Genomic DNA, 25315 nt, shown 5'->3' on the forward strand with positions numbered 1-25315 from the left:
ACCCAATCTAAAAGTTAACATGGCCTATTAACAATACTACATTTAAATTCTTGCTCTGCGGTTTCTCTTGCGACTATTCATCTTTCCACACACGGGTAGGCGCCAAACATCAAGAAACAAAACACCGATGTAACAATGAATGAATTTAGGAGTGCAATTATACGGCGCAATGCTACATCTATTATTTACAATGATCACCGCGCGAAGAACCAAGCAGAATAAAATAAAACAATAAATTAATATTCTTTTATTTTATGTGACTGTGAATGGGGCGGCAAGGGAGTAGTTTTGCCCGACTAGATAGGCTATAGTGATTTGCACTGCATAGCCTAATATACTAACAACACACACCATTAAAGCACGAACACATTTGGTGCTTTTGTTTGGCCGAAACAGTCTTATTTATTTAAGTTTTTTATTTTATTTTACCAGGATGAATCTTTAGGGTAAAAATATGTTTGTACGCTGAGTTCACTGCCTCCCTTCCTGCTTGCATGGGAAATCTTCACGGCAGACATCTCCATCTAGCCGTGTGCTATAATTGAAATGGCGCGTTTCGCTGGAGGCAGGTTGTGAGGGGGCTTTTTGCGATGGCAGAATGCATGTCGATAGACGTCATTTGGTTTTAATGGCCTACAGGAAATTTGGCGTTACAATACGAGACATTAGGAAGGGAGAGACAGGACAGGAAAAACTGCCGCATGGAAATTGTTTATGGAGATCTGCATATTCAACATCAGCATTTCTTATATAGACACTTTATCAACAAGTTACAGTGCGCTTCAATAATCTCTCTGAGTACAAGAGATGTGAGAAGCGTACCCTGCGTTACTTATTTTGGGAAATATATGCCTAGCCGAAAATGCCTGGGGAAATGTTGCATCAGACGAAATGACAATGATTAAAATCTGTTCTTTTCCTCTCTAAATCTTTTGAGAAACGTAACACTGACCTGGTACTGAACGTCAAACCGTTAGACACCTCCAAACCAGAACTTAAAACCGTTACATTGATTGGAGCATTTTCATTTTTGGTCAGGAAATAAGAAATCAAAACTAATAATTCCGTCTAATTCTAATAATAAATTCGGCAAAACCAGGAAATATTCTCAGTTTTTGTCTTAAAATGAGCTATAGGGTGCGAGTAGGGTTGAGCTAATTGTAGCCTAATCCTTGCCCCAGAGGCGTTTGGAAAGCCTGGAGCAAGAATTCTTTTTTAGCTCTCCTCTGTTATTTCGAGACGGATTATTGCCTTTCTTCTTCTCATAAGAGACCCAGCAGTTTCATTTTAGCAAAAAGAAGGACAGGAAAAAACCCGTGGCAGTCGACCATCTGATATTAAAGTCTACAGAAATAAGCGCCGAGAAAGGGAAAGAGATTTCTTCTACGTTCGAGGTAAGGACGCTGCTTGCTTCCTGTGTCGCTTTTGTAGAAAGTGTCTGGTCTGGATTAGTCAAGACAACACTAGCTACAGTATAGTTCTTTAAAGCAACAGCAACCCTTTTTAATTCAATGCACTGCTGTTAACATTCAGTAATTCTAAATTAGAGTTATCGGATATTTTGACTTTTCACCACAATGGAATATAGGCAGACTCGTGGAATGCTGGGGTAATGCATCGTAGCCTACTTAGTTTTACGAAACTTGCAGCATTAGAAAAAGGATAGCCTAACACAACCTTCAACTGGGAATACGCCTAGGATTTCTTCGGACTTCCTAAAATGTTTGAAACGGTAGGCTACGCAGGACCTCCTTGTACGTTAATAATTTTTGTTCGGTCGAAATGTTATAATGTCTGATGTCTTTGCATATTCCTTTATTTTCATTCATCAAGGAAGTAGTCTTACCGCACTGTTTGCTTAAGTAGGCTACACTGTTCTCAGTTTTCAACTGACAGCAAGGATATTTTTCCTCGCGATATTGGAGAGCAGTTTGTAATTTTGGAATTATTATAATAAACGCTGTCCGCAGTAACATATTTAGACACCAAATCGCAAGTCTAACCTAGTAATTGGATATTCTAATATGTCATCTTATTTTTAATATCCCTATCAGGTGTGTGTGTGTGTGTGTGTGTGAGAAAGACGCCATATTGTACAATTGGTAGAATTTACCCACTGGGCACCAATGAGTGTTATAGGAGGGCAAGAAGTGAAAATGCGCTTTGCTATTGCTGAGTTATTTGGAAGGTATTATGACGTATTTTGCATAACTCATTATATCAAAATATAATCTACATATCTTGAACTTTTATTAAAGCTGCAGAATCTTGAATTAATTTTCCTTGGTGAAGGATAAATTACCTTTGGTGGTTTAATAAACGTCTGATGGTCCTTTATCGTTCAAATGCTTCTTGGCTTATACCCGGCAAAATATAAAAACAACCAATATAAAAGTTTATGGAAATATATTTTAAAGTCCGCTTTCATCTCAGGATTTTACTGCGTGATTGTCATTTTCTAGAGGAAAAACAAAGTTGACCTGGGCTATTCATTACACGTTCTCATGTCTGAGCTACCACGGGCGCAATACTTCTGAATAGTATTTGGGCAATAAGAAATAATGGTAACACACTGGTCAGTGAACTGATGTCGGGGATCTGTCATTAAAGAAGAGACAGTGGTCTTTTCCTGTCGGGGTGTTTGTTTTTTCATAGGGACTCTTCAGAAAACGTGAATTGGGATATAAACTGTCATGCATTAATAAAACCAAGTCTCTTTAGTATGGACAATCCTTCCATTCTCTCGAATAATGTATTATGTAGTGTAAGTTTTTGCTACGCCATCTCATATTTAGCCCCTTTTCCATTTCACGAGGCTTTCCCCCCTCTTTTCCAAACCCTTGGGCAGTCTGTCTTATTTTCATGTAACCCTTAACCTCCTCTACCCCTCCCTCAGCATCCCAGTTTGTTTCTTGTTCTCGCGCGCTGTGTGTGTGTGTGTGTGTGTGTAGTATATTCCCCCAACATTAATATCAGTATTGGTTACCATGGCCTTTGGCTATATGAAGAGGTGGGATTGCTTCATACGCCCAAAAGTTCTTAAGTCTTTTGAAGTCTTTCTTTCACTGGGATCTGAAACATATCACCCACAGTGTGTATTAAATGAACAGTATTCCTGAAGGTTTCGTGCGCAGCGAAGCAGGCAACACCCTGGAAATTTCTGTGGCCTTTCAGCATTCTCGGCCGCAGGCGTCTCGCCTACAGCAAAGGACTGAATAGAGCTTTGACAACCGCCTTCTGTTTATACCTTTTATGGTTAAAATAATAGATTCGCAAATCAGAGACTACACAGATGGAGTAGGCACCCGATTAAATCATTCGTACGCTGCTTAAGAGTTTTTTTTTTTAACCACCACAACCTTGGCTAATATGGAGACAATTTCATATATCAGTTTATTTCATATGCAAATTTGCGTCACTTCATTTCTGGATTGTGGTTAAGAGAAATGCCACATGTCTAATTAACCTTTACGTTTATAATTAATGTAAAACTGATTGCGCAAGATTGTTGAGGTTTTGCTGGTTTTGATGTCATGTAAAGTCATCAATTATTTTCGCTCTAGGTTTCAGAACGTTTGAACATATTCTATTAAAAATAATAACACGGTTGTTATAATGAAAATAAACGAATAACCAAGAATACTGTATAGACCACGTACTAGATAGACGTACAACGTATAAACATAAAATGAAGAGGACACACCAATGCGATCACATGACACCTGTAGGTATCAAATAATTAGGGTAGCTTGTAACTTGTAAAGACTTTCGGAGCAATACGAAATCAACAACCTTGGTTAACACCTTTGACCTTGCCCATGGCTGTCTGCAGCATAACCTGTGCTGCATCATGCTCAGGAGATAACAGGTGTGTTCTTTATTGAGGTGAACATTGAAGTTGATATTCAGACTTAAATGTTTTTTGTTTTTGTTTTTTGTCCAGAATTTATTTTTATAGTATGTTCTCTGTTCACACCTTTGAGAATTCCTTCTCTTCAAAGGAGGTCAAATGTGTTCATTTTATTCACTCTGATACGGGAAACCTAAATTGATTTGGTCAAGTGTATTAAAAATGTCAAGTTTAACATGTTGCTTAAGAATTTACAGACCAATAATGCATTCTCCTGCAAATCTTGGTCATGTGCCCCAAAACACTGTTGGATTTTACTGCCTAAGCTATTCATATTATGAAGAGAAATTAAAGGCATAAGAAAACATGTGCAATGATTTCTACTTGTCCGTTTAAAAAAATCAGTTATAAATCAGTTATAGTTATAGTTATAGTTTTTCACATTTTAAGTTTTATTAAAATTTCATTATTAGATACTGAGGTATATTTCATGGCTGACACAAGCCTTTTATCAGGTATTTTGCTTAATATTACTGTGTGATTGGTCATTTTTATGGTTAATTTTCTGTCAAAATGGTAACTGTATGTATGGTGGTCTAGGACCTTATAAACTACAAAAAAAAAATCACCTCCAGTGATACTATGAAAAGGGGGGAAATGTGCTCAATTAGAGTAGACGTGCCAGCGATTTGTAAGCTAAATATGCAGCAGGGCAGATGTGGAAGTGATGTAATAAGAGTCAGGGTTGCGTATGCACTGAAGGGTTCGAGGTGACTTGAGATCATTTGAGGTAGTGACTCTGGGGAACCTGAACACTTATATCCAGGGCTTATTGTTTCCTTTGCTTGCTCACAGGAAGGAAAAATCATGTCACGGCTGTCTTTGACCCGGTCTCCAGTGTCTCCTCTGGTCACTCAAGGAATCCCTCTGCCAGCTCAGCTGACGAAAGCCAATGCTCCTGTTCACATCGATGTCGGGGGACACATGTACACCAGCAGTTTGGCAACCCTCACCAAATATCCAGACTCAAGGTAAGACCGCGTGCAAGTTTTTAAATCCACACCAGATGGCTTCATTTCACGTAACTTCAGCCTTAATATGCTGTCATAAGGCTGGGCAAGGGTTCATTCATGCCACCTGTCACATCGTCATACATTTGCAAAAATTGAGGAATGCAGACTCATAAGCAGTTTGAAAAGGTTATTTACTTTTAAAGGTGGTTCTTGGTTTATTTCAGTAATGATTAGCAAGCACTGCTGTTCTCTACATAAAATAGGCTGTTTTATTTATTGGAATGTATTTGAAATGTTGCATTGCGCATCATCAACTTAAAATCCAGTGCCCAGTAAGAATCTTCCAAATAAGGTTTATGTATCATTGAAAACATAATAAGAGTTTTTATAAATACATTTATTAATATATAAATCTTACAATGTGGTTGAAAAGTATACAAAGGCTACTCGTTGACACAAGTTGGCCAGGTGGATTTATCTTATCTTGAATTATACTTTTCCACAAAATATATTAAAGGAACAAGAAGAGTGAGCAATAACATCAGTCAGCATCGCACATTGTGAAAGGGAATTGTTTTAATATTTAGGGATTTTATATAATTGTTTTGTTTGGGTTATAACCCAGCAAATGAGGGCCATTATACTGCCTCAAATTTTCAGTCTGGTATTACTAATGACAAAGAAAATTCAGTGTATTTAAATTTGAAGGCAGTGCTATCTACCTGTCCTAATTTGAAGGCAGTACTATCTAAATGATCAACCAATGGAAATGTTTGAAAGGCTGAATAGAAGAACAGAGCTCTTATAATCATGTATGATTTGTCAATTGCATCATTTAACAGATTGTTCTCGAGAATTTGAATTTTTTTTGAATGTACAAGATTTCTTCATCTTCAAAAATGACAATAAAATTAATTTGGTTTAGTTCATATATTAGGTGCTTCAGTTTATATAACCACACACGTACAGTTTTCAGTGGGTTAAGTAAACATACAAGAGAATTACAGCCGTTTGACAGATGACAGTTTGACAGCCGTGTGTTTTTAAATCTTTTTTCACCTGACACTCAAAGGTCAGTATTCTTTCATGCCTAAGATATATAAACACAACATTGTTCTTGAGACTTGCCTATAGTAAGCATTTTATAGGTCCTACAGTATACTCTCTGTCATAAATAAGAATAACTACTATTTATGGGAGATAGTTCAGCTGTATTTCATATGGCATCACTATGTCTTTATATTTTTTACTGTTCATGATAACTATTCAGTAATATCCCAATAAGTCAACAAATAATTGTGGTGCTAGTTGGAGTATACTAGCCTATAATAGACCTGTACAGTAAGAATTTTTGACAAATATCAAATTAAATGGCTCCTGAATGTGAGACAATAGTTATTTATCATGATGCTATCTGTTTGAATTAAAATTTTAAAGAAACAACAGTTACTGTGAAAGGAACCTGTTGAGAAACAGTACACCAGGAAGGAGGCACAGTATACTGCACACAGTACACCAGAAGGAGAACTCAGTGTTACTGAAAACAAAACAAAATTCAAAAAATTAATGCTGAATAACTCTCACACAGTTATACCTGACCAACCCATTTCACTGACTGATAAAAATAAGTTGAAAGACCTAAGATGTCACAGCGTGGTGTCAAGATTCAGTTTAAGTGCTGGTCTTACTGTGGAGAATTTTAATTTGGTGATTTCTTTTAATAGATTGCTTGTTTAATTATTTAGGGTGGGAAGAGAAACTTAGTCTACTAACTAATGTGAGGCCATTCATCTTCTTTCATATGCCCCACGTTAGGGGACAGGAGTCATGAAACATTCATATCGGTCTGTGCAGCTGGTCCTTTAGAGGTGTCATCTTTGGGCTCCACTGACTGAAGGTTTGTGAGAAGCAGAGAGAATATTCTCTATCCAAGGAAATGACTTACCAGTGGATTACTGGAAACCATGCTTTGGACAAATGGCGTCATTGTGCACCATTGGTAATAATACGCTTGACCGTGTGGATGAGTATGTCTGCTGTTGTTATTTATAAACTGCACACACATTCACGTGCATTCATATGCACAGGTACACCCAAACACACATACACACTAAACACAGAGACACGCACACACGTGCACTCGCAGGGGGGTTGTGAATGTTGTGATTTAGCGGAAATCAATGTGGACCCGCTGGAGTGTCTCTCAGCTCAGCAGCGATCAGAACACTTGACCTCCCACACCTCCGCATTTGATCTCAGTTTAACTGAACTGTTCGTTACAATTCAGAGGCTCAGTCTGACATGTACGGGTCCATGAAAGGCCTTGCTTAACACCTGCTGCCTCCAAATCAGCTTCCTCCGCGACGCTCTGGGAGTTCAAATCAGAGCTGCTCCCTGTCCTTCAAGAGTCAATCTCAGGAAACAGAAACCCTCAGTAACCGTGGGAGAAGAGGGCAGCTCACCGGGCCCACTTGTTCGACAACACAAAAACAAAAAGAAGTCGCTGGTGTGGCTCATGACACACAACACCGCAAGGAAACCTGTGTATACAGAGAGATATACAATCACGTGCATATATATTGTGTGTGTAGAGAAAGGGAGGGAGAAGAAGATGGGTGGGGGAAGGAGAAAGGGAAGAAAGAAAAGAAAAACAGGCAGCATTTTAATTGCTTTAAAAAAAAAAAAAAGTAGAGATGAAAAACAGAGATGGCCTGGAGCAGTATGGTGAAATTCTAGCTGGAAGAATTGCAAGACCATATGAGAAAGGACCACCGCGGGCACAACAGTGAGATGAGTATTGGTTTTTTATAAAGCATTTTGCATCGATTTCCAGACAGACAGAGAGCAAGAGAGAGAGAGAGAGAAAGAACAAGAGAAAGAGACAGAGAGTAGCAAGGGGAAAAGAGGAGAGTGGAGAGAACATCCACGCACTGGTGTGGTGTATGAGTTATTTTAGCTAACAGGAAGGGAGTTAGGAAGAGACCTGATTTCACCTGAAGTGATCCTCTCCACACGTGAAGAAGCCAGCCATCAGAATCAGACAGGCTTACAGTACAGAGGGAGGGACACCAACTTAAACTCTGTTTGATTAGTTCCATGGATTTTTAGAATACTAATTTGATGCCGCTGTGCACTTTGAACTTCCTGTAGTGGCTTTGTCTCTTGTTATTATTTGTAACAGGTTTTGACATATGTAGGGACAGGCACAGCTAGCGAGAACCCGGCTCATTTGATTTTGGCTGCAGTGTAAATGCATGTGCTGCTATTTAAAGAGCTGGTTACATCAGTGTGATGATATCAGTAAAGTCCTGTCTTTGCACCAGCTGTTTTTAGCAGCCTACAAAAGAAGGACACAGCCAGTGCTTTCTGCTTTCTGAGGTGCCATGCTGTGTAGACACTGTCACAAGGTTACACTGTGGAGCTGGATAGATAGCTTGTGTTGAATCTTTATGAAATTGCATTGAATACATAATAAAATGGCATTGCATACATAATAATGAAAAATGTCAGTCTTGCATTCCATTTCATATCTGTCCTTGAATTACTATTACCATTGAAAAACGTGTGGGCTTGCAAAAAATAGCTTTTGTAGAGAGAGCATGAATATATCTTATGCTGTGCACAATTTATTATTATTGCTATTATGCACTTATGCACATGGATGTAATCATCAGCATAGGCTAGCATAACTTACCTTTTTCTGAATAGAGGGGGCTAACATTGTTTTGAGAAAGTGTGAGTCATGAATGTAATGTTAAAAACGGCTGACGAGAGTCTCCTGTTTTTCATCACGCCGCCAGCCTGCACACGCAGACGCACAAAACCAGTTTGCGTGGAGAGATAAATTACAAAGACAAGGAGGTACATCATGAGACAACATCACAGGGAAATGGACATTGTCCCAGCGTGTCCGAGGGCTATATCTGGACGCAGACGTTGAAGGATTCCAGACCTGGCTTCTGCGACTTCTCATGGCCAACATCATGGCTTCCGGTCCTTTAATCGTGAGCCCAGTCGTGAGAGGTCAGCTGAGGACACGCACAACGTACGGGTTCTCATAGCCAGCCTGTCTGTAATGCAGGGGACCTTCCCGTGCTGCTCTAGTCTACGGCCATATTTCCATGTTACAAGGTGCTGGAAAAGATATTATTCAATTCGGCTGATTAAAGTATGCATATTCAAACTGATCATGGTCAGTTTTAAGATTGGAATCAGCATCCTACTGCCCTACGATACACAGAAAATTTTTGTACTTTTTTAAATGTCTGAGGGATTGTTTACATTGTGCTCTCATTATGATTTTGTACTTTCATTGTTTATACTGTACAATTCCAAAACTAAGGGTGGTGTTCAATATAATTGCAATTGTAGTGCAATTTTCTGGGAGTAATGTACTGAGGGAAGTGTTGGCCATTTAATAAGGTTTTAAGGTTTCTTTTTACATTGCTTTATGATTTTGGCCCTTGCTGAAATGAAAAATAGTTTTACAAATCTCAATACAGCCAGTTGAGGATAAGTTTAACAGAATTTATTATTGCTAGGAATTTTCAAATCACATGTACTTGTATTTCATAACGTTGTCCTCACACATGAAAACTGAATTTATAAATTCAATTAAAATATCTTTAAATCATATTTTTTTGTGAACTTCAAAAGCATATCTGTTTGAATACTTGTATTGTTCCCTAACACTCAATCCACATCAAGAAACCTCTCCATAATTAATTGAACATATGATGTCTAGTCTTATCATTGAAGTCCTTGATACTATTTATGATTCCACGTTTTAACCATCAACAGAACTGAGTTTTCATTAGTCACCAGCATAAGTCACCACAGTTGTCCAAGCTTGTGGTCTTATAATGGTCAAATTGTTGTAGTTGTGGTACTTTTCATGTTTATTTAAGTTATGCACATTGTGGCAGAGTAACAATCTTCACAATTGTGTATTGTGCATATTGTGCCAATATGTATGTTTTTGTCAATGTTTTTGTTTATTAATATGAAAAGCATGAGCTCTTTTGCAGGAATTAATTCATCAATAACTGTTAAATTAGTCCCTTGCTCCTTATGATTAATAGAACAGATGTTTGCCCAAGAAAGCAATTTTTACTAATATGATCAAAATACAAATGATGGGGAATGTTAGCATGCCTTTTAAACAAAACCTCTGGTTTTCCATTTCTAGAATCAGCCGGTTATTCAATGGCACGGAGCCCATTGTGTTGGACAGCTTGAAGCAGCACTACTTCATCGATCGAGATGGAGAGATATTCCGGTACATTCTCAGCTTTCTAAGGACCAGCAAACTTCTCCTCCCAGATGACTTCAAGGTAAATGGAATGCTGTGCTGTTTGTTTTTCCATGAACCTGTAGAAAATATGTCATATGTGCAGTAATTTAGTTCAGCGTTCTTCATCATTGATCAGGATATTGCAATCCCGCTATTTTACCATGTTGCACTGCCTCGGCATCTCTGTCAGGATGGCATTATTCAAGGTTTAATAGTCTGAATTAAATGACCATATTTAAGTACTGATCAAAGCAGATAGTAACTATGATTTGTCCTTTTGTAACATAAGGCATAGAACCTTTTTTAATTCTGTTAAAATTCTGTACAAGTGTATTGATTTGATTTGGCTCCAAGTGTCCAAAATGTGAAGCAGTCACAGTTTAGAAAACAATAAGGGGGGGGGGGGGGGGGGGTTACAGATGTCCTACTCTCAAACCTTCGTCTTCCTGATTAATATGAACATGTAGACTTTCACTGCAGCTACTCCATGTAAATTGTCACTATCTATTAAAAAATGTAATTGTGAAAACATATAACCTGAATTTTGACCTGCAAATTAGTGTCCAAGAATAATGACCTTAAGTAGTTGCTGTGCATTGCGCATTTTGCGCATCCTGTTTGAGCCATCCACTCCTCAACTTGCAAATGTAATTATTAATTATTTTAATTAGCAAGTTTTTTTTATATCAAACCTCTGAAATAGGTATTGAGAGAAATAGCATTCTTGTGATGGTGCATTTAATGTCCTGTTGTTCTGATCCTTGGGAACTACAAGAGATAATCACAATGAAATAGGGATTGGCTTTAGAATATTAGTACTATTTGGAAAAGAGGGAAGGGACAATAGTGTCTAGATTGAGAATTTCTCTCTCCTGCATTCCAAAGCCCAGCGCTAATTTTCTTCACCACAAGTGATGTCTGAAAAAATTCTCTCAAGTGGCAAATTCTTCTTCCCTTCCTTCCTTCCTCCCTCCCTTGAGCCTACAGTAGGTCATTTTGATATGGCCACCCAGAGTGAGTGCTCCTCAGAGCTGGCAGGGCTGTTGTGGGAAGGGGGATGGTTGGTGAAGAGTCATGACGGACAGGAGGGGTTGTGAATATTGTGGCTGAAGTGATAGAGGAAGAGGAGGAGACAGCGCTCAAACCGGCTGTGAGCAGGTGCAGTGTGGTGTTATGGTTTGAGCATGTATGGCTGCCACAGGCACAGGCTCACTTGTCTTCATTGAAGATGTAACTGCTGATAGCAGCAGCAGAATGAATTCTGAAGTGTACAGTAGCATCTTATATTATTTGCTCAAGTTGAAGTAAATGCCTCCAAACTCATTGGAAAGCCCTTCATCCTACAGCAAGACAATGAGCTCAAACATACTGCAGAAGCGGTATTTCAAAGGTAAAAACTGTAAAATGCTTGACTGGCCAAGTCATTCATCTGGTCAGAATCCAACTGAACATGTGTTTTGTATGTTGAAGAGAAAACTTTAGTTACCCTTTTAAAATGTTAGATACTTATTCCCTTATAAGAAATACCCTTAAATAAAAGCTGACAATGCACACTTTGACCACATGTGAACTGTTTGATTACAAATGTAAAATTGTGGAGTATTTGTTCACATTATACTGTATGTGTTCACATTATTACTCTGGCTGCAAGCACTTGCTTGCTACACATATATTTTGCATAAACGTGGCAGTGGTATCACTGGCATGGAAGTGATAAGAGCATGCTTAAAGTACATCACGGTCAGTTGTACATTCATAGGGGGTATAACGTCAGCTTGTGTATTCACCTCAGGAAGTATGATTTTCAGACGGAGGTTCCAACCCCTCTTCCCCCAGCTACCGCCCCCCCCCCCACACACACACACTCACACACATAAACACAAAGAAAATTATTTAAAATTCAGCAAGCGATGTGCAGAACCGCAACGTATTCGTAACCTTACAGTCCACCGATTTGCTTACCTTTCAATTTGTGTGAACATGAAAGAAATGCAAATGCTGTCAGACAGAATTGAGCACACATCTCCTTATCTGCTCAAAATCGTGCCTGAGGTCACCGAAAGGCTTGATTCTCCAGTGCTGGGGGTGAGGATGCTGTGTGTTTTCCTAAATCATTGTGAAAGTGAGGGTCGAATAGAAAAATCCCTCCAAATAGTTGTGGGGAAACCAGTTTTACTGTTAACAGCACAACCAGTTAAATAGTTCTCTTTAATACAAAAATGGGTTTTCCTATTCTCTTTTTCAGAATAACTTTGTTTTACATCTACTTCAGACACTAAATGCAGTGAATTGATCTGTGCACTTGACTTTATTATATCAGAAAAGGCTACTTTTTTTACAGTAGTGTTTCCCTTAAGAGCAAGTTGATCTTGTGTTGTGTAGTGAATCTTCTTGGATCTGTGTTATTTCCATGTCTTAGAGATGGGAAGTGTTATTCCAATCAGGTAGAAATGAAGTTTGCAGGCAGAGCTTGCCTTGCGTATGGAAAGTGGACACAGTCATCATTCAGGAGCCAAGATTTCTGTTGAATTCTCCCTCAGAGTGGCCTTGGCCCAGCTGTTGGGCCCTACTCTCTCTTTCTCAGTATCCTGTTCCTTTCAGCTACCGGGACTGTGCATATGGTTTTCTGCACTTCCTGTGTTGATGACTAAACTGCCCCGCGGACAGAACCCCCCATTAAAAACGTATCCATCCCTCGCTCCAGACCTGAGAGGGATGCAGAGCTTGGCTTCGATACATAGGGGACCCCTGAAGGGGAATGTCTCTGCATGCGTTCTGTCAGCAGCATTACGAGGGCGAGAAAACGGAGGGAGAGGGAGGAGGATGACAAAACACCGCCCTTTCACACGCAGTGATTCTAAACATTAGAACATAGAACATCTGCTTGAGATAAAACATTGCTCTACCCCTGCACTGCAGCAAGGGTGTCTGGGGTGGGGGTGAGGTTATACCAAGGCATACCAAGGAGTAGTGGAGGGATGGTGCAGGTTAAGAATAGGGGGAACACAACATTACTATCATAATATCTGTGACAGGCAACGACCAGGCAATGTCACTCTGACAGACCTGCTGGCTCTGCCTCGTGGAGCATAATGGTACATTCTGTCTTCCTGGTCTCCCCAACACTTACCTTTCCTTCTCCCTTCCCTTACTGTACATCTGGTCTTCCTAACAGGAAGATGCAAATGGAGGCAGGAACCCTCTCCATCACTGAATGTGCCTTAAAGGACTTTCATGCATCAAGCAGACCAGTATGGCTGTTCAGTGTAGTAGGGTAGTTATAAGTGAAGGTGAGATGTTGGGGACCACCTTCCCAAAATCCTACAAGAACAGTTCTGTACAATCATTGCGCATCTCAGAATCAATCAGGGGCGCAAGGCATATGCGGCTTGTTGGCAATACTGGGTATACTGAGGGGCCAGCATCTGTTTGCAAGCAACACAAATGAATTTACTTGGCTGTCTTTTTACCTGTAGTCAGGGTTTTATGCTTTGCATGGAGTCCTTGTGAACAGACAGCATCTGGTGCCAATTCTGTCAAATTGAAAACTTATTTCCTTTAGATTCTGGCTCTGGCTTTTAAATTTTTTGGTTTCGGTCTTTTAAGTTTCTTTTTTTCGAAATGCTAAAAGTGCCATGTGAATTTTTTGCAGTTATTTAGATTTCAAACTTGTATAATACAGGTAAAATTGTGTTTCTTGCATGTTTACTATTTCATCAAATTAGGAAAAGTCATACAATGTCAAGATGGAAAAAAAAGGTTAACTGGTTTCTCCCATAGGTGGCTTAGACAGCTTGAGAAAACACTTAGGCGGCCTGCCTAAGACATTTCAATGCAGGAAAAAGCCTGACAACATGCAGCTTTGTCCCATAAATCAGGCTTTCAGCATGCTTGCTCGAGTTGGGCTTTTTTTTTCTCCCTCCACAGTGCTTTCTGGGCTAAGCACTCAACATTGATGCCATCTGGTCTTGCGGGAAATTAGAGGCAAAGAGTGACAGGGCAAATTACCTCTAGCAACCATGGCTCGGGGGCGGAGCCAGGCAATCTGCACGGAGACATTCTCAGTGGAGATGCACCCTGTCAAACCCTCCACAGACCTGTGACAGCCACAGTGGAGTCAGCTTAACGTGTCCAGCCACATACATTCCTGGACACCATTGTCTCTCTACTTAATAACTGCTTGTGCATACAACAGCAGGTACTTTTCTTCTCTGCTTTTAGCTAGGTTCTCCTGGGTTCCCACGGTAGGATCCAGCAAAGGGAAGGCACAATGCCCTTTTTGTGAGGTTGTGTGGAAACAAAGTACTGTGATCCAACCGGGCACCCTGGGCTCAGCAGCGTATGTGACGGGGGGAGGTGGGGGAGGGGTGGTTGGTATGTGTGGAGGAAGTGTGCGTGATGTGCACGCTAGGTTTTGCATGCCTGGTGTAGCACACAGACGTCCTGAATAAAACACAAGGGAAAGAACTGAGAAACCATGAAATGCCGAGTGATGTATGAAAACCAATCAGATGGAAGTCTTCCTTCTGTGTGTGGCTCCAAAACCTTATACAGATTATCATGTATTTAAGACTGTGGTCCGTATTTTCATGGCAATGCAAGCGCAAACGTGCCTGGGCACAAGTGGAAGTGTTAGTTTCATGTCCTGCCAACAGAAAACTTGGCACCTGCGCCTGGTCTGCTAGTTTCGTAGTCTGTAGTAAACCCGTTTACGTAAGCATTTGTTGGACATCAATAGCAAGTGACTCCAGATGGCAAGTGACTCCAGAGGGGTGTACTACAAAGCAAGATTACAAGGTTAGCGAGCTAACGTAAGCTTTAATCCTGGGTTTTCCATATGACGAAGCTGACTCACTTGGGGGTATATTGCCATGGTAACTTACACTGTACGGCTAACCTGGTCCGGGGCAGGTTCAGGCTGTCGGATTGTAATGTATAAAAACACCGCCCTTTGACCAATCATATTGGAGAAGGGTGTCTCCATTCCTGCAGGATCCTGTACAGCTCGAGGGTGTTTTTGCAGGGTGGAGGTTATTTAGAGACCAAATTAATCCGCTGGCTTTCTCCATGGATACACTATAGGTTGTCAACGGAGGGAGTACAGTACATATACAAGCTTCTTGAACCCAACGTGTCCACATTTACTTCCCTGAATTATGGGACAATGGCTTGAATCCTATAATTTATAAGAGTTTATGAAAAAAACTTTGGTGTGATTGCTTCAGTCAATATTTTAACAGTCCTGTATCAATTGTAAGCTTTAGGAGTTCGAGAATGAGCAGTTGTCACATTAGAAATAAACTGTAGGACAATTAGTGAGAATGTAGATTTACACTATGAGCAATCTTTTAGCAAACCCTCATCCCCGGCTTTGTAGTCAGCAATTTTACATGAGATAGCAGCGGCAGTGTAGTATGACGGTTAAAAAAATGGCCAGCTATGGTTCAATGCCCAGATAGGATTATGCTGTTATACCCTTGAGCAAGGTACTTGAAACCTGAATTGCTTCAATACATATCCAGGTGTACAAATACAACAGATGTACAAATGCAAAAGCTGTATATAAATGGATGCAAAAAATGTATGAGAAAGCAGGGTTGGCTGCTGAGATGTTTCTCTAGTGAGTGTACATTCATCTTATCAAGTGCATGTCTGAAATTAATGAAATTTAGTTGAAGTGATGTTTTTTTTTAAATTTTGCATAGTGGTATTAAATATTGACTGCAAAGAAACAAAGACTGGTATATAATTGAAAAACATATTTAATTTAAAGCGGATTGGTTTATAAATAGGCTGGTAATGGAGCCAATAACCGTCAATAACATGCTTGCTCTTTGACCGTGACAAAATTAGCAGTTGGTTGTGGTGCCAACGCACAGTTTTTAAAGAGAAAGAAATGGGGCAAGCTGATTGGCAATAATGAAACTAAACCCCACAATTAATTCATTTCTATCAAACCATCAACCAACATTTTTTTTTACTGCGCTGTAGTTGTGCTAAAGCTCGGTGTGACAAAATGACTGAAATTGGAAGTTGGACACACCATAATTTGTCATCACCTTGAGTTACCGCTAGCAAGGGCAATTGTGACTTGACTGTAAAAATAAGGCCCTATACGTCCACCAAGCAAACAATAATAATTAACACTTGTGCTATGAGGTTGCATTGCAGTGTCCATCTGGGTTTACCGAGTGAGTAAGGATTGTATCCACCGCACCATGATGCATGGAACTGGCCATCGCAAGACCTGAGTTGCAGGACCTGGCATCATTAAATGTGCTGCCCTATTTTTGCCACAATGCCTAATGAGCTATTCTTCTGTGTATCCCAGGAGTTCAGTTTGATTGCCTTTTAAGGGGTCAGGGAATTGTTTTAGTTTTTACCAAGATTAGCTCAAAGGGCCTTTTTTTAAGCGTTTTTTTAATGAAAAATGTCCATGGTGAAACTCTGTATATGGCTCTGTTCAAAAAGAAGATTGATTGACATATAGATTTGAATGATTTGATTTATTGATTGATACAAATCAGCCCCCAGAACGTCCTTCGCCTTCTGTCAGTACGCCCATCGCTCACCTGTGCCCGTTTGTCTATTTTCCCATCTGCCTATCAAACACCTGTACCCGTCTGTCCATTTTCCCATCTACCTATCACACACCTGTGCCTGTCTGTCCATCCACCCATTGCTCACCTGTGCCCATCTGTCCATTTTCCCATCTGCCTATTACACACCTGTGCCCATCTGTCTATCCGCTCATCGCTCACCTGTGCCCGTCTGTCCACCTGCAGGACTTCCATCTTTTGTATGAGGAGGCCCGGTACTACCAGCTGACGCCCATGATCAAGGAGCTGGAGCGATGGAAGCAGGAGAAGGAGCAGAGGAAGCTGGCGCAGCCCTGCGACTGCCTGGTGGTGCGCGTCACGCCCGACCTGGGTGAGAGGATCGCCCTCAGCGGCGAGAAGGTGCTGATCGAGGAGATCTTCCCCGAGACCGGAGACGTCATGTGCAACTCGGTCAACGCCGGCTGGAACCAGGACCCCACGCACGTCATCCGCTTCCCGCTCAACGGCTACTGCAGGCTCAACTCCGTGCAGGTAAGGCCAGCCGTACTGGCGCCGGAGCAGTGACATCACGACAGGCGGTTATTATGCAAATGCACCATTTTAGTACTAATGTGAGTGATTAGGCAATACTGGAGATAGTTTGGGATGAAGTTTCTTATTGGAAAACTCATTGTTGCTGTGCTTGGTCGGCTGCTGAAGACAAGCGCTCATGTGCACATTTAGCCCAAGTTTTTATCTGCTGCAAGTGCCTGTTGTAGTTACATTTCACTTTCATTCAAGATAGACCTCTATCAGTCAACACATTTTGTTGAGAAATTATGGCTCATCAACTTTCTTGATTCATATTATAATGTAAACCTACCTTATTCAGAGGGCAGATGGTACATTATGTAATTTGGCAAGATGTTATAATCCAGATTGAGAGGGGGTGAATCAAGGTAGAAGGTAGTTGAAGGTAGAATACTGGTGTGAGACTGGTTGTGCTGGTAATACTATCTACATGCGGTATCGTAGCCATTCAGAAAGTTGCATAAAAAAGATGCATAAAAGAAGTTGAGTTGTTCTTGTGAGTCTGACCAATAGCGATCAGTCAGGACCCGTGCTGATAGTGTGACACTCAAAATGGCCAAAATCAGCCAAAACAGAGGCAGGTGTGTTTTTAGGTGACATGGTGGAACGAGAAATTCGTACAGTTTCATTTGCACAGGTCTCCCATTAACAGATAGTGCTGAAAACAGAAAGTTTCACAGTAATGCAGTATCCTTCAGTTTCAACCTTTTGATAGCTTTCCCGCTAGTGTCCCCAAACAGTAGACAGTGGGTCAGTTTTGGTATGGTGCCTTCTACCATCGACACCATACCAAAGGTTCTGTAGACCTACCAGATGGTCTGCCCTATGTGCAGGAGGTTCCAGGTTGTGAAAGGAGCTTCCGCTACCATGGTGCAGCTTGGTAATATTAATGAAAATGCATGCCCAAGGACAGAACATCCATTGCCATGTTAGTCATGAACATTATAATATGTGTAAAACTGAAGCATTTAATTTCCAATGGTGGAGAGATGCAACTTTCAGTGCTAAGAGTATGGAGCAGTCTGATTATTGTAAATAATTTGTGACCATTTAGACTGCCTAAGTGAATGTGGCTGGTTAGGGCATATCTCCTTAGTCCCCACCATATCTACAGCCTCAGCCCAATCCTGAACATGCTCCTTATAGATCAGGGGGAGAAAACATGGGGCATTGGTCATGTTTTGTGGAAAATGAAAAGGAGAAATAGCAAAGAAAATGATATGCATAATTTATGTTTCACTCCTTTTTTAAGACGTGGCTCCCCTTTTAAAAAGACTCCAATATAAAACGACCGCCCGGAGCGATAGAAGCACATGTATTGCATTTTTTAAAAACGCACTTAGAATTTCTCAAACATCCTAAACTGGTTTATACTCCAATTTATGGATTTTTAAATGGCTTGCAATATAGCTAATTGGCCACATCAACTAACACAACATTTTTCCAGTCTGTTTACGCCGGAGTTCGGTTGTGCTTCGTCGCCGCCTGTTCCAGTTGAAGCAGCAGTAGTTTCACACTTTATTACCTGCTCTCCCGCAGCATGTTCATTGAAGTAAAATAAATCCCTCTTCATTACATGTAAAATGTTCCCAGCAGAAGTATGTAAAATATGTTCCACTCCAAGGGTTGCCTGTCAATCATTTTTTTCTGAGTAATGCATAGACACAGTTGGCTTCAAAAGAGCTGTCTGAAGATATGTCCCTTCCTTGGATGAAAGGGCATTTTGTCCAGCGTTTTCTCTCTTTTTAGACCTTCCCCCTTTAAGAGAACAGGAGAGGTTTATCCAGCTAATGTGGGTGAGGACAATGCAAACCAAGCAGAAAGTTTGTTTTTTTTCTTGAGCAAGGGTAGATATTTTCAGACAGCTTACTCCGTTATTTCCAATTGTTGCTGGAAAGTGTAAAGGAGCTCTGAGAATAATCATTATCTGCCTTCCTCAACTTGTCTTTGGATGCCTGCCCTGTAGTGCTCTTTGCCCCACCCTGTAGTGAGAGAACAGGCAGTACAAGGTGCAGCCTCTGTGAGAATAGGGAAGTACCTATCATTGCCAGTGTCGTAATACCAGTGAGGGTACAGTGAAAACGATGTGTGAGAAGTCAGAGGAACTGGATTTAACTTTGCAGGGAAAGCAGCTCATGCCCTGTAGGTATTCCTGCTCTGACAAAATGGCTTTCCATGCCATGGACCAAACCCAAGACAACTTTTAAAAAGCAATATCCTTTGTAAAAACCCAATTCGGTTGAAAGTGTATTGTTATTCAGGACATTTTAATTTAGAATACAAAAGAAATTATGCTATACAAAATTACACACGGACATACGTCTTAATTAGCTATCTTAACTGCACGAGAAGGTTCAGAGAATAATGCGAAAACCAGCCCACTTTAAGATGAAAGTTAACCGTTAAAAAATGTAAACTCTCACAGGTGTTTGCCCACGGTTCCAATGCAGGAGCCAACATGTCCACTCCATACATCATTCTGATTGAGTGCTGGGATCAGGCCAGACACTACTCTTGCTTTGTCACATTGACAGAACATAGTTTTGGGGATGCTAAGCGCTTTGGCCCCTGTCTAATATGTCAGGGACCTGAACAATAAATTGTGTCTGGCATCCTGGTGTGTGTGTGTGTGTGTGCGTGCGTGCATGTGTGTGTACGTGTGTGTGTCTGTGTGTGCCTGTATGCTTGTATCTGTGCTTAGAAGTGGAATTCCATAAATACTAATTTTGCTTCTGTGTTTATGCTGAGAATCCTTTGGCAAGGCTTGATTACCCCTTGTACGCATAGTTGAAGGTAATCTAAAGAGGTCGTACAACAGATGATGAAAAATAAACCTCACTGGCACTTGTTCTTAAGATGAATATGAATGACCTAACCATAACTCAGTAACTCAAGATGCATTCTCAAATTCACACTCTCATTCTGAAACAGAAGGGAACAAAAGTACAGCCGTTTTCAGTAGGCAGCTTATATAAGCAGTCATGGTGGGACTAAAAAGGTCATTTACCTGTAAAAGAATGATAACGTTCTTTCTTAGCGGGGCAGTACTGGTTCTGTAGCCAAACCAAAACCTCTGGGTGGAGTGCAATGTCACTTGAAGTCTGAAAGGGCACCTTGTCCCACCAGTTGCTTTTGAGCCAATCACTTTTGGTCACTCAACATATGTTGGAAATTATGGATAAAGGGCACTGTGATGCTGTAATCAAACTATTAGGGTAATGTCATTTACATATTCTTCCCTGTCGGCAGTCATGGATTGTTGAGTACGCAAAGGCTCTTGTGTTGTCTTTAGCTTGCCATCAATACATTCTCCTCAGTCAAGACTATGGGAGGAATCAATCAGTGTTAGCAGTCCTCAGGTGACTGTGGTTGTACGCTAAGGCTCCACTTCTTCAAGGAAAATTCATTCATGTCTATAGTCTGTGGTTTGGCATATCTGTTTCCATAATCTTTTAATTCCTTTGCAAGAACCCCAGCCCCACTCCCTTAATCGATAAATGTTGCTCGGATGATCTGATGTTTCTGTTTCTTGAGATCTCATGCTTTTTTGCGTGAATGTATTTGGCTTTATTTCTTCCATTGTAGCCCAGAGAGAGAGATCATTGATTTTCATGTGCACTCCAAAGGAATAGAGAACCGGTGTTTCACACGCTGGAATTTAAAGATGTATTTAGGGAAGGAAAAACCCTGTAGGATTTGGATCAGAAAAATAAAATTGTCTCTTCGAGTGGAAATATCAGAGAAGACAAAAAAAGTAATGAAAGTGAAATGTTTGTGATGGTGAGTGTAGGAATATTGTAACACTTCCTGTAAGACCTGTAGACCCCCCTCCATTTCCCCAGCCCACAGGCAGAGGTGGACACCACTCCTCCTTTTCAAACACAGGCCAAAGAAAAAGAAAGGTCTTAATGAAGTATTACAGTTATTACAAGTATTACTGCAAAATGCAAGAAAACACGTTGTGGCAAACGAGCCTGCCACAGGCCACCGAAGTAGCTTTCCAAGGGGCCCTCCAGCACAGAGACACAGAGAGACGATGTTCACACCCAGTCCACATTTATTCATGAGGTTGGCAAAATGTTACAGCCAAGGAGCAGATGTCAAACACTGTCATGACAGAGAGGCTCTCCTTGTGTGGGTGGGGATGGCAGATTTAACCTGTGCGCACCAATTATGCACAGGTGCAGCCACCCCTGTTCCCGGGTCCAATTAGTCTGGCCAATTATCTAACCAATTATGTAATTAGCCAGGTCTTATTAACTTGACCCAGGGCAGGTGTGGCTGCTTAAACCAGCCATCCCCACACCACACACGTGTTTCAGTCTGTCCCGTGACCGGGCAGACCCTGTTCTCTCACAGAGATGGGATTCTGTTATGTGCTTATTGACCTGTTGTGGCCAAATCTCATTTGTGCAGTTAATATGCTTGTGGGTAAAGATTAGCAGGTGATGAAAGACATATGATTTGTAGGTCCTTTCATACCTCTGCACATGAAAGTGGTGGTTTATTTTTTCTAACCCCTCCTCCTCGCTGATCCCAGGGCTACTAAGGCCGTTTTCACGCTTGGTTCACTTGCTTGAGTCCAAATCAGAGTTTGATTGTCCCCCTGCCCCCACTGGTCTGCTTTCACACTGTTACCATAGATCTAAATCACGATACGTTTGCATTATACTTTCATCATCAACGTGAGTACTACCAGCAGCTGTTTACAACTGTCACCAGGCAACAAGAGACTGCACCCAATTTGGTTATCTGTTTTTATGTGTGTAGCTTAACACTGACCTGTGACTGCCAGTAAAAATGGAAAACAGTATGTGCTTCCCATTTTTGTTTTTGTTTTTGTTTTATTTGGTGTTACTACAATGGTGGCTGCTGAGCTGAAAATGGAAGAAATCACTTGACTGAATGAATATTTCTGAGGAGTACAGTAAAGATTGCTTAGACTCCACTGCAGAGGGAGAATGACTGAATTACTTTTTATTATTCAGTACTCTTATAAATAAGGAGTTAGCATGTGATGATAATAATAATATTTAGAGAATAGTGAGAATATTTTGACATGTTGATGGGGTCGGTATTTGACGTAAACTTCAGTCAGCGGACCTCAGTCATAATGCCGTGGTGACAGATCTCTGACCCCCTCTGCTCGCCCTCTCTCCAGGTCCTGGAGCGGCTCTTCCTGAAGGGCTTCAGCGTGGCGGCATCGTGTGGCGGGGGCGTGGACTCCTCCCAGTTCAGCGAGTACGTGCTGTGCCGCGAGGACCGGCGGTGTCAGCCCCTCAACACTTCCATCAGGATAAAGCAGGAGCCCCTTGACTGAGGCATGCTGGGAAGGGAACTGGTGCCAAGGCGGACTCTTCAACAGAACAAACCCCCCCCCCCCCTTCCCTCTGCCCTTTCCCCTGCCTATATGTAAACCCCACTCTGAAACCTGAAACCGCGGTGGGTTAGCAGTCTTCAGCTCACATCTCTAGTTCTGTGGAACACATCGTTCCGACGGGAATGTAATGTCAAATAGGCCGAAAAAATGTCTTGATTCTGTTAAGACCCAAAGAATTTTCAACACACAAGGACCTGTGAAGAAAAATCAAAGACAGATGGACCGTTTCTCCTTCTGCTGCCAAATGTTTTTTCCCCGTTTTTACGAGGCTCTCAGTCCCATGTGCCAGGACATGAGAGCACACTTCATGGAGGAGGGAAGGCCAGTCTTTCACTTGAGCGTGGTCAGTCATGTCGTTCGGTCCATATGACGCCAGTCTGTTCTGTGTGGAAGTGTGGACTGTTTCATGGACTGCGCTCATGGACTGTTTTCATGTACAGTGCTCATGAATGGTTTTCATAGACTGCACTCATGGACAGATTTCATGGACTGTGCTCAAGGACAGTGCTTATGTGTGGAGGCTCAGCCATTTTCTTAGCACTCATTGGAAGTCAGTAGGGTCCAACCGGCTTACTGGATACCGAATGGAACAGTGTGCGCCTCAACACAACATCAAACCACAGAACAAGACGCAACCACACCGTGTAACACATCAGCATAGCATAGTGCATAACAGCAATGTACCAGAGCACACAACACTAAAAACAAGCCAAAACCACACTAACAACACAACCATACAGTGCAGTACAGGATATAGACAAACCACACAGCACAGCACAACAGACTACACTACACATCATAGCACACCGCCAACCTGGCTCATTTCCAACTCAAATGATCCTGCTTCTTTCAATGTTTTCGGTGCCAAACTTATCGTTTTAGGTTGTTTATATAGTACATTTTCATCTTTTGCTATTTTGCAACAATGACTTACAAAGTGTGAGTTTTAGTTGTTTTTTCATATGAAGGATTTCTGGAATTTGTTTGCAAGAGTCATTGGTTTGAAGGCATGAGTAGGAACTGTTTGGCAGTGGCTGAAACACTATTGTATCTGGAGGCTACGTGGCTAAAGTAGTCTAGTTACTAATGCATTCAGAATCATAGAAGGCCTCATTGTTCTAATAATGCTGGAGGGGTACCTGGATATTCGAAAGCGCTGTTCTGATGTTTCTCAATATTCCACCCCCAAATACACAATAATTTTTTTTTATGATCTTTGTATTGTTCTCTCATAATTTGTATCCTTTATGGTAGGTTTACCCACAAGCGCAAGATTTCCATGAATAACAAATTGAACATTCCAAAAAAAGAAAATAAAACAATTAAAGCTATTTTATGTCAAATTAGCTTGACAATTGGCCGTGATGATCTGTAGTAAACTTAGTGAATTTTATAAATACCTTTTTTGTAGGCGTAAGATTCCTAATTGGCATTGGGCCACAATGACTGTCCGCCATAATATGTCAGGCCCGCTTAGGACCTGATAACCAGTATCAGAACCTGCTGTGGGGGAATAGTTATGAAGAGTGGGCCTGCTCTGTGCTCGATTTCCTTTTTTTGCACTTGGCAGTCCCCCCCGCTTTCTCTGGGACGAGGCGTGACTATGGAAGCAGTCGGTGAGGCCCCTTGTCGAGGTCGTACCCAGGGGCAGTTATTTCCTGTTACCCCCCCAGCAACCCTGCCCCCCCCCCCCCCCCCCACCCCCGCATTGGTGATGTCTGAAATGGGCCCATTATTCCCGGGTGTAACCAGGGCCCCAAGGGCTTTCTGCTGGGAGGTGGAGTGAATTAAGTCAGTCAGGTCACAACACAGACAAGCTGGCCCACCTGAGAGTGGTGTCAGGTTCAGTGTTCCTCCCATTTACTCATTCCACTTCTGAAAGGCAGTCACTAGGACAGAAGAGAATTAATTTCATGGCTTATGCTGTGACCTTGAAATATGTCGGGCGTGACAAAGCATGCTCATTTCGATTCTAGTTAGTTTGTTGTAGCCTGGCCATACATATGGGATTGTTTTTTTCTCTCCAAGTCCAGAGAAGAAACTAAGTCCTGCTAGCCAAATATAAGTAGAAGAAGACAACTGTTTAAACTCATTATATTTGTCTATCAGATCTTGATCAAAGAGAACAATTTAAAAGACAAAGTGTAACTGATAAACAGGAGCATTCAAATTCTGGACTGAAGAGGCAGATCAGAAAGAACGCAAGGGGAATTTTCCCTTTTGAGTATTTTTTGTGATATTTTTTTGTTTGTTTTGTTTTTTGTTTATTTGGCCTGACCAAAAATAGGAACATTAATGTGAAGGGGCAGTTTGCCAGAACATAAAGGGAATTTACATTTTTGAGTAGCTTGTGATCGTTTGCTCACCTAGGAAATGGGAACATAAATTGGTGGCACTGTAAAGTAACTTGGTTGCACTCTATTTCCTACCTACTTGTTTGTTGATGAAATAACCACAGAGACGGCAAGTCCTCCACACTTTCCTCACCCGGAAGCACACGTACAGCTATACATCCATGGCTAGAAGAGTCTATAACTCAGTGGCAGCGATTCCAGCCCACTAATGAATATTTCTGCTTTTGTTCTGCAACACAAGACAGCACTACCTATCCCAGTGGAAGACACATAGGCTACCGCGTTCTATAGACAT

The 25315-nt window shown here is 41.2% G+C and overlaps 1 protein-coding gene across 2 annotated transcripts; it reads left to right on the forward strand.

The window, feature by feature from the left end:
- Positions 1-478: 478 nt before the first annotated feature.
- On the forward strand, positions 479-24360 carry LOC118227750 (BTB/POZ domain-containing protein kctd15-like). Of its 2 annotated transcripts, none has more exons than XM_035418597.1 (5): positions 479-1394; positions 4706-4881; positions 10052-10196; positions 16942-17247; positions 22448-24360. In XM_035418597.1, exons 2-5 carry the CDS (start codon positions 4718-4720, stop codon positions 22604-22606), a joined length of 774 nt encoding a protein of 257 aa, XP_035274488.1. In that variant the 5' UTR covers positions 479-1394; positions 4706-4717; the 3' UTR covers positions 22607-24360. The 2 variants fall into 2 exon arrangements, with proteins under 2 accessions (XP_035274488.1, XP_035274487.1); XM_035418596.1 differs by lacking the exon at positions 479-1394 and adding an exon at positions 1428-1732.
- Positions 24361-25315: the final 955 nt, after the last annotated feature.

Source organism: Anguilla anguilla, chromosome 5 (assembly GCF_013347855.1).
Source record: "Anguilla anguilla isolate fAngAng1 chromosome 5, fAngAng1.pri, whole genome shotgun sequence".
Lineage (NCBI taxonomy): Eukaryota > Metazoa > Chordata > Actinopteri > Anguilliformes > Anguillidae > Anguilla > Anguilla anguilla.

What these genes read in the sequence shown, in the direction of transcription:
- LOC118227750 (XM_035418596.1), top strand. An exon ending in ACCAAATATCCAGACTCAAG is followed by an intron (nt 4,882 to 10,051) that starts GTAAGACCGCGT and finishes TTCCATTTCTAG; the next exon opens with AATCAGCCGGTTATTCAATG. An exon ending in GCAGGCTCAACTCCGTGCAG is followed by an intron (nt 17,248 to 22,447) that starts GTAAGGCCAGCC and finishes CCCTCTCTCCAG; the next exon opens with GTCCTGGAGCGGCTCTTCCT.